This window comes from Budorcas taxicolor, chromosome 2 (genome assembly GCF_023091745.1).
Source record: "Budorcas taxicolor isolate Tak-1 chromosome 2, Takin1.1, whole genome shotgun sequence".
Lineage (NCBI taxonomy): Eukaryota > Metazoa > Chordata > Mammalia > Artiodactyla > Bovidae > Budorcas > Budorcas taxicolor.
This window is the reverse complement of record NC_068911.1, coordinates 117,477,371-117,490,685: the sequence shown is the minus strand read 5'-3', so window position 1 is coordinate 117,490,685 and position 13,315 is coordinate 117,477,371. Positions and strand designations below refer to the sequence as shown.

At 42.6% G+C, this 13,315-nt stretch overlaps 1 protein-coding gene across 3 annotated transcripts in view; it reads left to right on the top strand.

The window, feature by feature from the left end:
- The window catches only part of CLASP1 (cytoplasmic linker associated protein 1), a 274,154-nt gene that overhangs the window by 228,143 nt on the left and 32,696 nt on the right, over positions 1-13,315 (top strand). For all 3 annotated transcript variants that reach the window (XM_052658970.1, XM_052658975.1, XM_052658963.1), the window contains 3 exons: positions 1,541-1,684; positions 2,203-2,309; positions 10,960-11,110. In XM_052658970.1, coding sequence (XP_052514930.1) covers positions 1,541-1,684; positions 2,203-2,309; positions 10,960-11,110 — 402 coding nt within the window. The remainder of the gene's footprint in view (positions 1-1,540; positions 1,685-2,202; positions 2,310-10,959; positions 11,111-13,315) is intronic.

The window sequence follows — 13,315 nt, the reverse complement described above, 5'->3', positions numbered from 1 at the left end:
TTATTTCAGTTCAATCAATGGTAATATTTTTTGCCTGTGTCATAAAAGGACACTGGCCCTTACAATTTAATTTTAATGGAAAGGATATAAAGGACCATGTTTAGAAGTCAAGAGAAGAAGTAAGATGCTTTTGCCCAATGCTGTGCTTAAGGACATTATAAGAAGAAATTTTCAATTGTGTAAAAAATGTTATTCTACTGATTTGTAATTTTTAATTTTGGTTAAATGCGTATGGGTATTTGGACTTTTTTTTTCCTTCTCCAGGCACAAAACAGTAGTTTTGTCTTAACTGGACCTAAAATTAATTTTAACATTATAAAATCATTGAAATTTTTTTTGGTGTTTATTTGCAAAAAATCTCAGCAGTCATGTTTTTATGTAATATTCTATGTAGTGGAAAAATACTTAGAATAATTGCTTCAATCCTAAATATTAAAATCTTTAGAAACAAATTATTCAAATATTTTCATAAAGCGTTTTCCTTTCTTTAGACTCTTAGAAAATTGTAAGAAATGCCAGTTAGTACTTCCTAAAGTTTTCCCATGGCATAGTTTTTCCAAGTCAAAACCCTCGTGACTAATTCCGCAGGCGTTAAGCTAATAGCAGACACGTAACCTGATAGGGAAGCCAGGGTTCCACTTGGTGCTGGTGCTCTAGCTGCTTGCTCTTCCCCACATGGCTGCTAGCAACCATGAGTCATCCTGCATGTGTGGTCTCTCTAGTAAAGAAAAGTAGAGCAGTTTCCAAAAGGCAGAGGAGTGAATCTGGTTTGCTCTGCAAAGACTGTCTCTGTCCTCAATGCACAGATGTAAAAGTAGGAGTTTTTCAGATGTACCGGAACTCTCTTTTTTCCTAGTTTTTCTTAGTCACAACTCATGTACACCCATGGCAGATTCATGTCAATGTATGGCAAAACCAATACAGTATTGTAAAGCAAAATAAAGTAAAAATAAAAAATTTTTTTAAAAAAGTAGTTTTATAAGACAAAGCAGTGGAGGCTTCTTTAGAAACTTGTTCTTTGCTTGTACTGGGAGCCTCATCTGATTCTGACTTACTAGGGTTAACAGTCTTAAGCCTTTTCAGATTTTTTTATTGTTTGACCCTAGTCCTGGAAACAGAGAAGTTACAGGAGTTTATTGTTAACATGCTATGGAAATCTGAGGCCATTGTGTTCAGTGAAACCAGGGCTTATTTTCCATATCAAAATTAGGCTATTTATAATTGATTACCATCAATTATAGTGTTTTCTGTAGGTGCTTTTTGCCTTTTTTGTGTGTGTGTGGCACAAATGTTATTATTTACTCATACAAAACAGTTTTCTTTTAAAAATAATTTTAGAACTTCCCTGGTGGTCCAGTGGTTAGGACTCAGAGCTTTCACTGCCAAGGACCTTGATTCAGTCCCTGGTTGGGGAACTATTATAAGATCCTGCAAGTCATGTGGCTTGGCCAAAATAAATAAAATAAACAATTTGAATGAGCATTTTGACCAAGATAGGCAATTACATGTAACACAAATTAATCATCTCTTCTGTTTCTAGGCAGCACAAATTGTGCTCATCTCTCTGTTTGAATTGAACACTCCTGAATTTACTATGTTACTTGGTGCCTTGCCTAAAACATTCCAGGATGGTGCCACCAAACTCCTGCATAACCACCTCAAGAATTCCAGTAACACCAGTGTGGTGAGTGCTTTGGTCACAGCTGGTAACTGCCACTTACTCCTCCTCTAGAACCTGCTCGCATGGAACAGCCAGTTTTCCCGTTCTCTTGCAGTAGATCATGGGCATCCAGAGTGTGGGGGCCAGGTCTGATCCTGCTGTATTCCCAGTGAATGAACCTGGTATTTAAACATGGCCTTTCTGTCAAGTCAGGTTGTTTAGTTAAACGTCTATGAAGTCATTCAGGCAGTTACTGAGGAAGTTAGTTTTTTTTCGCTCTGTAAAGATGCAAATGCTGAATTGTGTCTGTTACTCCAGCACAGCTGACAGCAGTCACTCAGCTTCGGGATTGCCTATAGGACAGTTAACGATTTTCGGTTCATATGTACTTAAAAAATGAGCTTATGATTCTGCAAAAAAAATCACCTTGATTATGCAAAATCTGCCCATTTATTTACATGTGGGTTCCAAGGCCAGGGGCAAAGTGGAACTGTGTTCTATATTTATCTCTTGTGTGATGGAGCTCTCCTGCCTTCACCCAGGGCTCTCCAAGCAACACCATTGGCCGGACTCCCTCCAGGCACCCCAGCAGCCGGACCAGCCCCCTGACCTCACCCACCAACTGTTCCCATGGTGGCCTATCTCCAAGGTAAAGCCATTTCAACAGCAATGAAGACACTAAAGCACCCCCATGTCTCTTCTAGCTAATTTCCAGATTATAGACTGAGCTTAATACCAAAAAGTGTATGGGTGCCAGGAGCCCGCAGGTCCTAGTCTTCACCCAAATCTTGACTGTGTGATCTTGGGCAAAGCGGTTAACTTCTGTGGCAAAATGAGCAGTTCCTGCTGAATGGTTTGGGAATTCTTCCAGCTCTAAACACTTTGTAGTACCTTAAGAATTTTAAAACCAAAAGTTATATTTAGTCCTGTTTAACATAGAAACTCTTTAACTGTTGTGTGAGCAATAGCAGCACCCGAAGGTATTTGACCGTCTCAGTAAAATCCTTTATCATTGTCCACACAGAGTCTGGGGTAGTTTCCAGCCAAGTGGCCGTCCCAAGCATGGTTGCTTTCATTCCAGACTCATGGTTGAAGCAGAATGCTGCTCTGAGGAGGGACTGAGAGCCTGAGAACTAAACATGGATCAGCATTTTCAGACTCCTGTTGGGGCCATGTGAACATCGGCCTTGCAGAGTCTGAGGCAGTGACTTGAGATGCTTTGCCTCAAGATCTTTAGATAACATTTCCATCTGACCAGAGCCTTTAGAAGTCTCTGTGTGATGGCTTTTGTGACCGCCTGGACTGTGTTGAAATTTCTCATGGTCTCATTTATGGTGACCCTGTAGGCTGCAGTTTTTAGGAAAGAGTCGTGGAAGGGTCACACGTGTGTGTTTGTTTCAAGACGTTAGGACTTTGGGTTGCTGATGCCAGGATCTTAAAATTAGAGAAAATCTTACAAGTATATACCCCTTTAAGAGTTACCTCTTTAGTTGGAAAATAACAATATGGAAGTGCCTTTAAGTTTAGATTTTTTTTTAATGCTTGAGAGTCTTCCAAACTCTGCTGTCCTTACTTCTGAAGTTCTGTTCACTTTCTCAAGTTATCATATAAATATTTTAGAAAATGGCAGATTTGTATTTTTCTCTTGGAGAAGCGAAATATTTTGTATACTTACAGCATCTCAGTGTTTGTATTGCCTAAGGTCCCCCTAGCACTGTATTTAGGTAGGCTGAAGTAACATTGTGTTTCCAAATTTGGTCTGTGTAGTCATGATTTCAGCAGGCTAATCTAATTAAACAGTTGGGACCAGAAAGTAATGAAAACATGTCTGACTTTTCCCAGGTATGACTGAGACTCAGCCAACTTTTTATCTGTATCTAAATAAATGGTTTGTCTTAAATGCCCCCAGGGTTGGCAGTAAAATCATAGAATTCTCTTCCTTGGTAGGAGAAAATTTGTAGAAAACCTGTATTCTCTATAAATTGTTGCTTTTGTTTAGAAGTGATACTTCTGAAACATTGACAAATCTGTTCTTCCATAATACTCAGTTCATACTTATTTTTTAGTTATTTCACTAATAAGGTTGCACATTCTTTACATAATAAAGAATAAATTTCAGATTAAGTATTTTGTTATTATATGTGCTAATAGTTTAAGTGAAAGATTGGTGGGGGGCTGCTAGTATAAGCCATGAGAGCTAAGAATTGGCTAGGTATTTTCAAATTTCATGAATCTCCAAATTATTTTAAAATTCTAATTTATTTTTCCAGGTCACCATTCATTCTTAACTAGCCTGATCTAAATTTTTACTGTTAGGGTTACCAGGTGAGTGTAAGAAATAAGAAGTTTTTTTTCAGTATTAAAAAGTCCAAGTGAGGCTGAAATATTTTCTTACCAACAAATTGTTCTGTAAGAAATTACTTAGGTATGTAGTTTCTTTCTTTTTAAACAGAATATGCCCCAGTCAGTGTGTAACTAGCCAGAATGGCCGGAGCCAACTTGAACTCAATGGGAAAAATAATTTTTCTCACAGCTAAACCTGTCCAGAAGTAGGAAAGCTGCCTCACGTCATCATAGCGTAGGAGATGTTCAAATAGGAGGCATACTTTCTACCAGGAAATCTATGAAAGAAATGAACTCTTGCACTAATTAGGACAATGTATTAGGTCACCACGTTGTAAGTAGGCGATGGACAGATTCCACCAGACATAAATCTTGGTTATTTTTTTGAGTAGTGCTGTTGAAACATGTATTTTTCTATTCTGCTATTCTTTTGAATTATCTTGACCATTTGATGTTAGTCTTTTGTTCTTAAAAGGAAGAGTTCTTGCCAATCCTTCATTTTAAGCCAATTTTGAGTATCAAAATGAAGTTTTTTTAAGCCCGAAAGTTCTGCCTTCGGATTATGATGCTAATAAGAAGATAGTCTAACATGATGACACGTTTGAGTTGTTGTTTTTTTAATTGCTAGTGAGAAAGTCCTTTTTATCAACCTGGTAACATAAGAGGAGCCACAGCTAACAGGTCACCTTCTGTGGAAATTCCATCCATCGGTTATCCTTTTCTGTGAGAAGGAAGAATTATTATTTATTCCCAGTGAGCAGACAGACACTCCTGGGTCTTTGGAGGGAAGACTTATGGTCTAAAGTGTTCCATAAATTAAATATATGTTTACATTTTAGCTCAATTTAGTGGGACTGATGTTAAATGAAAAACAGAGTTGCTAGGGGCTTCAGCAATTACGTGAAGTCTGTTCCCTTTAAGATAGAAAAAGCATGCGGCTGTCCTCGCTTGAGTCTGCTGTGCGCTCTCAGTGAACATGCCTTAGTATGCTAAGTAGGTAACATCTGGTAACCAGCAATAAAAGGTAATTTTAGGCAGATTTTACACTCACTCCATCAGATGATCAGGCGTGTGCACCGACTCAAAGTGGGGATCAGCCTGGAGACTCCCTCCCACATTGGGCATCTGCTTGGTACAACCCTATGGGCAGAGCTCCAGCTTGAGGTGGTCGTCTGTGTCCTCTTGTGTCCCTGACTTAACGTGTGGCCTGGGGGATGCCTTTAGGGCCCTTCTGTGCCGCAGTGGCCACTCCCTCCACACCTTGGTTTCCTTATGATGTGGGGCCACCCCAGTCCTCAGCTGGAGACAAGCCTTGGACCACTGCTCCTGAACTGTGATAAGTGCCAGGGTGGGTGTGCTGCTCTGAGAATGCTGCCTTAGTCCTGTGGCCTCTACCCCGCGGCCTCCTGTCACACCTACAGGCAGCTCAGTTTACACCCTTCCCATATTCCTGGGTCTATTGAATTGCAGCAGATGCTAGAACTCAGGTGGGGCCTCTGCATGCCCAGCTCACTTGCTGAGTGAGGAGTGCCTGTGTTCAGATGCACTTTAAACTTCGTATCAGGTCACATGAGCAGGGGGCTTAGGTTTTCTATCCCTTCTATCTGAGCCAGCCAGTGGGTTGTGCTCCCCCATCCTCTCCTGGTGCTGTTCTCTCAGGAAGAAGTTACTCTTGGCACCTCTGGACCCCATCTGAGGGTCCCAGTAGGGGAGCATGTTGTTCCCTCCCTGCCTGAGTGTTCTGGTGGGTGGTACCTTCTCTGAGACTTTCTGCTATGGTTCCCTTGGTCCCATTTGATTCAGGCCCATAATTCCCAAAGGTTCCTTCTAAAATAATTGATTGCATTATTTGAAAGTAAACATCTGTGGTTTTTTTGCATGTAAGCAGTTAACAATTTCCTTTACATACACACACACTCCTATATACTTGCAATCTCATGTGATTTAAAAATGTAAATACAGGACTGAGTGAAGAAGGAATGAGCAGTCTTGATGGAGGACCAAATTGTAAAATGAAGTTGGTCCTTTTCCTCTGAACGGTGAAGTGTGAATTTGGGTAGAACCTTGTCCGAAAGGGATGAGACCGTAGGACATGTAGAGTACGGTGCCTCCCTGCCCCCTTTGCCTGTTCTGTGTCTCTTTCTGACTCTCCTCTTCTGATCACTGCAGTCGGTTATGGGGTTGCAGTGCCGATGGGCTGTCGAGGCACCCACCTCCCTTTCCTCAGCCTAACTCCATCCCCACCGCTCCCTCCCACAAGACTCTCAGGCGCTCTTACTCTCCCAGGTAACAAGCCACCTGTCCCACTTGTCTGAGGTGTCACAATATTATTGCACTTCCAAGGTCGTCTCAGGTCTCTGGGGAAGCCTCTCCGCCACCTCCGGCCGAGACCAGCAGGGTAGAGCCTTGGTGAGAAGTGTGAGCAGGTGCGTGACCTCAGTCAGACCTCATGAGAATGGCTCCTTCTTTGCCCCTAGGGCAAGGAACAGTTGCATCACCTGACCACATTCATCAGCATCTTCACTTGTGAGCCCTCAGCCCAGGGCAGTGCTCAGCCTCCTGAAGGTGCCTGCACCACCCAACGGTGCAGTGTCTCCAGCTGGCTGCATGGGCCTGCTCCTTCCCACGCTGCACTTGGGGCCTTGGTCCTGCTCTCAGTGGTGTGGGCTGATGTCTTTCCTGCTGTCCTGCATGTGGTAATAGTCTGAAGACTGAGATCCAGAAAGGCAGCCCCAGGAAGTCGCTCCCTATTACAGCTCATTAAAGGGGCTGCTCCAAGCTGGAGAGCCGTGGGGTCCCCACAGGCTGCCAGTGGAATGTGACAGATCAGATGGGGAATCCATGGTATGAAGGGAGGGTCCATGTATTTCTGCAGTTACCTGTTTGAGGGTCTCTTAGGTGCTGTTTATAAAGGCCGAAAGATAAGAGAATCCCTTCCCTGTCGGCTCCTGATTCATGAGCAGAGTTCAGGGCAGCCTGCTCCCTCTGTGCTATGTGAGATGAGTCTTGCCTTTGTGACAGGACAGGGTTAAGACAAAACAGAAAAGAGATGTGTTACTTTCGAATGCCTTGGAGATTGCACAGAAGATTTACATTCTTACCTTTGTATCCTCAGCATAGTGAACAAGTAAACAAGTCAGCTAAATATTTTCACAACAGTTTCCTTTCGAAATTCTCACAGCTGTGAAAGTAACTCCTCAAGTGTGCAGGTGCTCCTGTGATGACGTATAGATGCACAAGGGCAGGCAGGGGCATGTGGACAGTGAGGCAGCTGCCATCCTCAGTGCAAATAAAGCATGTCACTGCAGTTTGTTAAAGGTTGGTCATGCCTCGAAGTATAAGACCAGTTTATTGACTGTCTCCCAGTATACTGACTGTGTGCCTTACTGGGCACCAAGCTTCAGCCCCAGGCAATCAGTCTTCCCGTCTAGCCATGAAGACCGCCCTGCAGAGGACATCTGTTCCTGAATCACCTTTCTCACTTGGGTACACAAACAAGTACCCAGTGCTTTAGCTAATGCTTCATAAATGGCTATAACTTCTGTTAATGCTGGAGAGAGAGAGAGTGGACCAGTGACACTTAGAAAACCTATCTGTTACATAAAACTAAGAAAGGATATCTTTCTCTTTGCCAAAACCCTACTGATGTCATAAACAGAAATAGTTATCCTTATTCCATACCTAGTATCTCTTGCCTACACATGACGAAGAAGAACGTCTCAGAAGGCACACTTCTGTCCCAGCTTCTCTTTTCTTGGCGACCCAGTCTCATGCACCCCGCCCCCACCTACGCTCTGCCTCCTTCTCAGCAGGGTGAGTCCAGAACTTTATTCTGCCTAGGTATCGAGTGCCCTGGCCAGACCTCGGATCAGTGAATACTGACCGATTGAGCAACTTTTCCTAATCTAAAGAACCCTATGAAAATCTTTCTGGAGTCTAATCACAGTGTTTATAGATGACTAAGACCTGGCCTTTGACCTAAGGGATTATACCTCCAAGCTAAAACAGACAGAATGTGGGGGCAGGTGACAGACTGGGGGTTACCACCCCAGTGTTTTCTAGGCAAAGCTGCTGCCTCCTCGTGCTGTCCCCTTACATGTGCTGCTTGTTGGGGTCATATCACCTGTGATTCCCTGATGACAGCATCCACAGAGGGTTCCTTCTTCCCCACGCAATAAGGGCTCGTGGGTATTGACTTGAAAAAACACAATTGCCAGAACATGAAATGGCAAGGAGAGCAGCCTTATCTGTTTCCCTTTAGAGGAAAATAATCCTGTCTCTCACCTGGAGCTCACAGTTTCCACTTCATACCAAGGAGATACTTCAAAGCTCAAGCTAGTGAGTCTAAAAGAAGTGTCACTGCAGATTGTACGTGGCTGTGCACAGGTTCTCCTAAATTGGAAGTCCGAGCTGGTTTATTAATTGAAAGTAAGAATGAGGACCATTAACTGGCAGAATCCTTTATTTTCATATTTTAAAAAAAGAGGCTACTATCATGCTAAAGTTATATGACTGAAATGAATTATTTTTAAGGAAGTTCAGGTTAAAAATAATGGGGTGAACTACGTGAAAGCCAGCATCTTCTGAAGCGACATGGAGAATAATATTGTGACATCCCTTAAACATTGAACGTTCCCCAGACTTCCTCCTGTCCATCCCTGCATTCTTCCCATATTTGTTCCTTTTGCATGGGCTGTGTTATTCTTTTTGATTGTTGTTGTTAAAAGTATTTTAAGGCATCTTTGGACATCTTATATACATATTTTTTTGTTTAAGTCATATTCAGTCTTTCTTTATAAAACATAGTGTACTGGCCAGATGTATAAATGCCTTTGCTCACACGTAAGCTGGTGCTGTGGTGTTTTAGAAGGAGGGGGGATGGTGTCAGGGAGCCCCTGTGCTCTACAGTCATACTCCATTCATATGAAAGCAATATTGCCTTAGATAACCTTATGAACTTAGAAGGGGTTGAAATCTTGAATTCTGCTCAGGTTTTTGATTCCACCTCCTGTCAGTGTGTACATGGAGTCTTAACTGTAAATGTGTTGGGGTTCACGTTTCTTTTTGTTTGATGCCAGAGCCAGTCTTTGAGTTGGCATGTGTTTTTGTGAACTCTCCAAGTACAGTTAGGATGTTTTCTGTCATTCATCAGAAGGATGCGTTCTGCCTGGGCCAGAAGGTTGCAAAGACAGTATACTAATTCATCTCAGAGAGTGAATTCAGATCTTGTGCTCTCGCAGGACCCATCCAGTCTTAGAAACCACTCAGGTCATTACAACTTCCAGCCAGTAGAGGTCTGGTTAATTCAAGTGAGAACTGTTCAAGTATTGTTCATCTGCCCAAACCTTAGACAATAGCAACAACAAAAAAGTGTGTGTATTGAGGGGAAGGTTGGTAAACATGATTTGTGTTTAAGTTACAGGAAACTTTATTCCTAACAGAATGTACAAGTCTGGGTGTATTACTGTTGGGGGAGGAGTGGTTGCCACCAGTGGATGACTGGTTTCAGTTATTTCTCTTCTGAAGAATAGAGAAATTGCTGTTCTTTAGTCCTTAATAATGAATGCCGTTGAATGCTTATTTATATACATAAATTCTCTTTGGACTGTCTTTGGATTCTCTTTGGACTTCCCTTGTGGCTCAGCTGGTAAAGAATCCGCCTGCAATGCAGGAGGCCTGGGTTCAATCCCTGGGTTGGGAAGGATCCCCTGAAGAAGAGAAAGGCTGCTCACTCCAGTATTTTGGCCTGGTGAATTCCATGGACACAGTCCATGGGGTCGCAAAGAGTTGGACATGACTGAGCAACTTTTACTTTCAAGGATTCTTTGAATGTCCCTGGCAATTCTCAGTTATAACTCAAGACTTTCTGCAAATTAAGTTAGACCAACTCATCTGATCTTTTCTTGAATACTTTCTTGGGACAAGTGACGTTTAATTAACAGTTTTTCAGCTTGGCTCCCCCAAATTATTCGCAGGGAGGGACGGTGATGGCTTTGTTCTTAGGCTCTTCCGTCTCTCTCAGTGTACTTTGCAAACATCTAAAGGGCACTCCAGGAGATAGTGATGGACAGGGAGGCCTGGTGTGCTGCGATTCATGGGGTCGCAAAGAGTCGGACATGACTGAGCGACTGAACTGAACTGAACTGAACTGAAAGGGCACTTTGTTGTACACTGCGTTATACCAGGAGGATTTTTGCCTTACTCTGTGTTTTGCTGTGCTAGATGTCTCCATGGCCAAGAGCTGACGTCATTTTTCTGTCAGGGACAGATATTTCTTACTCTCTGAAGTGCTTCTAGATGCTCATCTGGAAGTGTGGCTCACCTTGTTAAGATCTGCCTTTGTTGTAAAACTCCCAGAGTCTGCGTCTAGAAGAGTTTGGTTGTGCAAGCAAATTCCTGGGTTAGGTGGAAGGGTGTCAGGAGTGCATTGGTGGATCTGACTTGGAGTCATTCTCTACTTTGGGGTTTCCTTTTTACAGGTTTCAGATACTGGTAAGCAAAATCCAGCCTTGTACAGTCATGTGCTTCACTCTTTTAAAATTTGTCTTTAACACTAGCTTTCTTTTCATTTATTTGTACATTTGAGACCAGTAACAACCAAACTACTTTTTTCCATCTTCAAGGTATGAAAGTTATTTTTCCACATCCATTACCTCGTGCATCATCACTGGTTGTCACTCTTTGAGTTCTTGCATTCTCGTGGTTGCTGTTTCCCCACTGCACTGGCTCTGATTGAGTGCTGATGTCGTGTGTTTGGGTTGGGGCCAGATCTGACGAGGAAGATGTGTAATTAAGTTGTCCGGTAGTGGTGCTCTAACAAAAGATGTCTCCTTATTATTCCAAATCACCTAAAGAAACTATATCTTATTCTATAAATTATTAGAACTAATTTTTACCCATACCCCAATTTTATGCGTGTGCCTCAACTTAAGGAGTAAAATATGTTTGATCTTCAGCATGCTGGACTATGATACTGAAAACCTGAACTCTGAAGAAATCTATAGTTCTTTGCGTGGAGTGACAGAAGCCATTGAAAAGTTTAGTTTTCGAAGCCAAGAGGATCTGAATGAGCCCATTAAAAGAGATGGCAGAAAGGACTGCGATATTGTGAGTATCCGCAGGCTGACAGAGGGAGGGCTGTGTATGGTCACCACCCAGGGTGGTAGGGACCTCTGTGTCCATCCAGGGATAACCCTGAACACTGAGCACTGGGATTACCACCCAACATTATTTTTATCTTATAGTTAGAATAGTACGATTTTAAGAGGCCCAGGGCAACTTTGTGAAATTGCAGTAGCCCTCAGCTGTCTTGTGAAGAATGTTAAATGCCCTTTTTCTCAGTTGGCTCTCATTATCCTGGACATGTTTATGCTCCTCTGATGTGATAAAAACAGTGAGCCTGCACCCGACGCTAGTGTGGCGCTCCAGGAGCTGCGGTCTCCTGTAGAGGCAGGCAGAGTGGCAGCAAGCTGTCCTGGGGGGAGGAACGATCAGGGCCAGACTGGGTGCTCCAGATGACTCTGTAGAGGAGATGACATCACCTTCCGAGCATGAAGGTTGCAAGGTGCTTGTCAGGTCAAGGAGGAGGTCGTAGTCCTAGAGAAGTCTGTGAGGAGGCAGAAGGATGGGGGTGGACACAGGAGGATGTCCCCTGGGGGGTGGCAGCAGTGGACATGGCAGGCGTGCCCTGGATTGGGGAGAAGGAGCTGCACAGGCTTCTCTGGAGTTGACTGAAGAATCTCTGAAGGATTTTTAACCAGGAAGTGGCATGGTCACACGTACATTTTAGAAGGATTGCTGAGACCCTAAGATGGAACATGACTCCAGAGGAAGTTGAGTTGGGTAGCTCATGAGCAGAAATAGAAGAGACAGAGTCTCTGGCAAGCACTGTTGAGGACGTGCTGCTGCGATTCAGTGAGATAATACAGGGGGTGGAGGAAAGGTACATGCAAACCCCTTTGGAACATAATGAAACGTTGACGCAAGCAGCCATTAGGCTTTCAGACATACCATTCCGGCGTTGAGGCTGGTGATTTGGGCTGGTGGTGGAGGTTTGAGAGAGATTGACCAGTTGCCTGCTGGTAACTAAAGAAAAGCAAGTGAAATCAGCCAAGTGGAAGGAAGGACAAAATCCTAAGGAGCATCAACACTAAGGGAAAGACAGAAGAGAAGGAGTCAAGAAGGACCAAAGATTAGCGGAGGGGAGTGTGGCATCATGGTATCTGAGGGGAACTTTCAGGAAGGACATTCCGGCCTAAAGGGTATCAAATTGATATAATGCACCAAGTTAAGAAAGTTAGATTTTGTTGTTAAACGTGATTAGTATTAGGAGTTTTTCACTTTATTTTTTTATTGTCTGAAGTTTTTAAAACCCCTTTATAAATAATTTTTTCATTATATTAGTAATGTATGTTTTACTTTTAGAAGAGGGTTACAAAGAGAAAAAAATCATCTGAGACTTCTCTGGTGGAACAGTGGCTAAGACTCTGTGCTGCCAATGCAGGGGGCCTGGGTTCAATCCCTGGTCAGGGAACGAGACCCCGCATGCCACAACTAAGACCTGGCACAGCCAAAATAAAATAGTTTAAAAAAAAATTATCTATGAAACATCTTATACCAAGAGAAAACTCCTGTTCAGTCTTCTATGCATATATTTATAAGTTCTTTTTTATCTTAATTATGGTAGGACAAGATCTTTTGGGCAGGGTGTGTAAGAACCAGTGCATCCTAGCATTGGTTCTACCAGGTGTGTATCTAAAGGAGTTGAAAGCAAGAACATGAACAGATACTTGTGCACCAGTGTTCAGAGTGATGTTAGTCATAGTAGCACAAAGGGGGAAGCAATCCAGGTATCCATCAACAAATAAATGGATAAACAAAACGCAGTATGTACATGCAGGAGAGTATTGTTCAGCCATAAAAAGGAATGTAATACTATGTATGTGTTAGAACATGAATGGACCTTGAAAACATCTTGCTAAGTGAAATAAGCCAGATAGAGAAAGACAAATACTGTGTGATTCCACTTACATGAGGTCCCTAGAGTGGTCAAGTTCATGAAGACAAAGGAGAACAGAGACTACAGAGCTGGAAGGGCCAGGGAGTTATTACTTAATGGGTACACAGTTTTGGTTGGGTAAGATGAAAAAAGTTTTGCCCAAAATATGACACAGTGGTAATGCTTACACACCATTGTGAATGTATTTAATGTCACTGAGTTAGACATGAATTAACGGATTTAAATGATTTGACATATATGTCATATATACCTACACACTCAGTTTTTGTGTGTGGTTTTTTTTTTTTTCTACA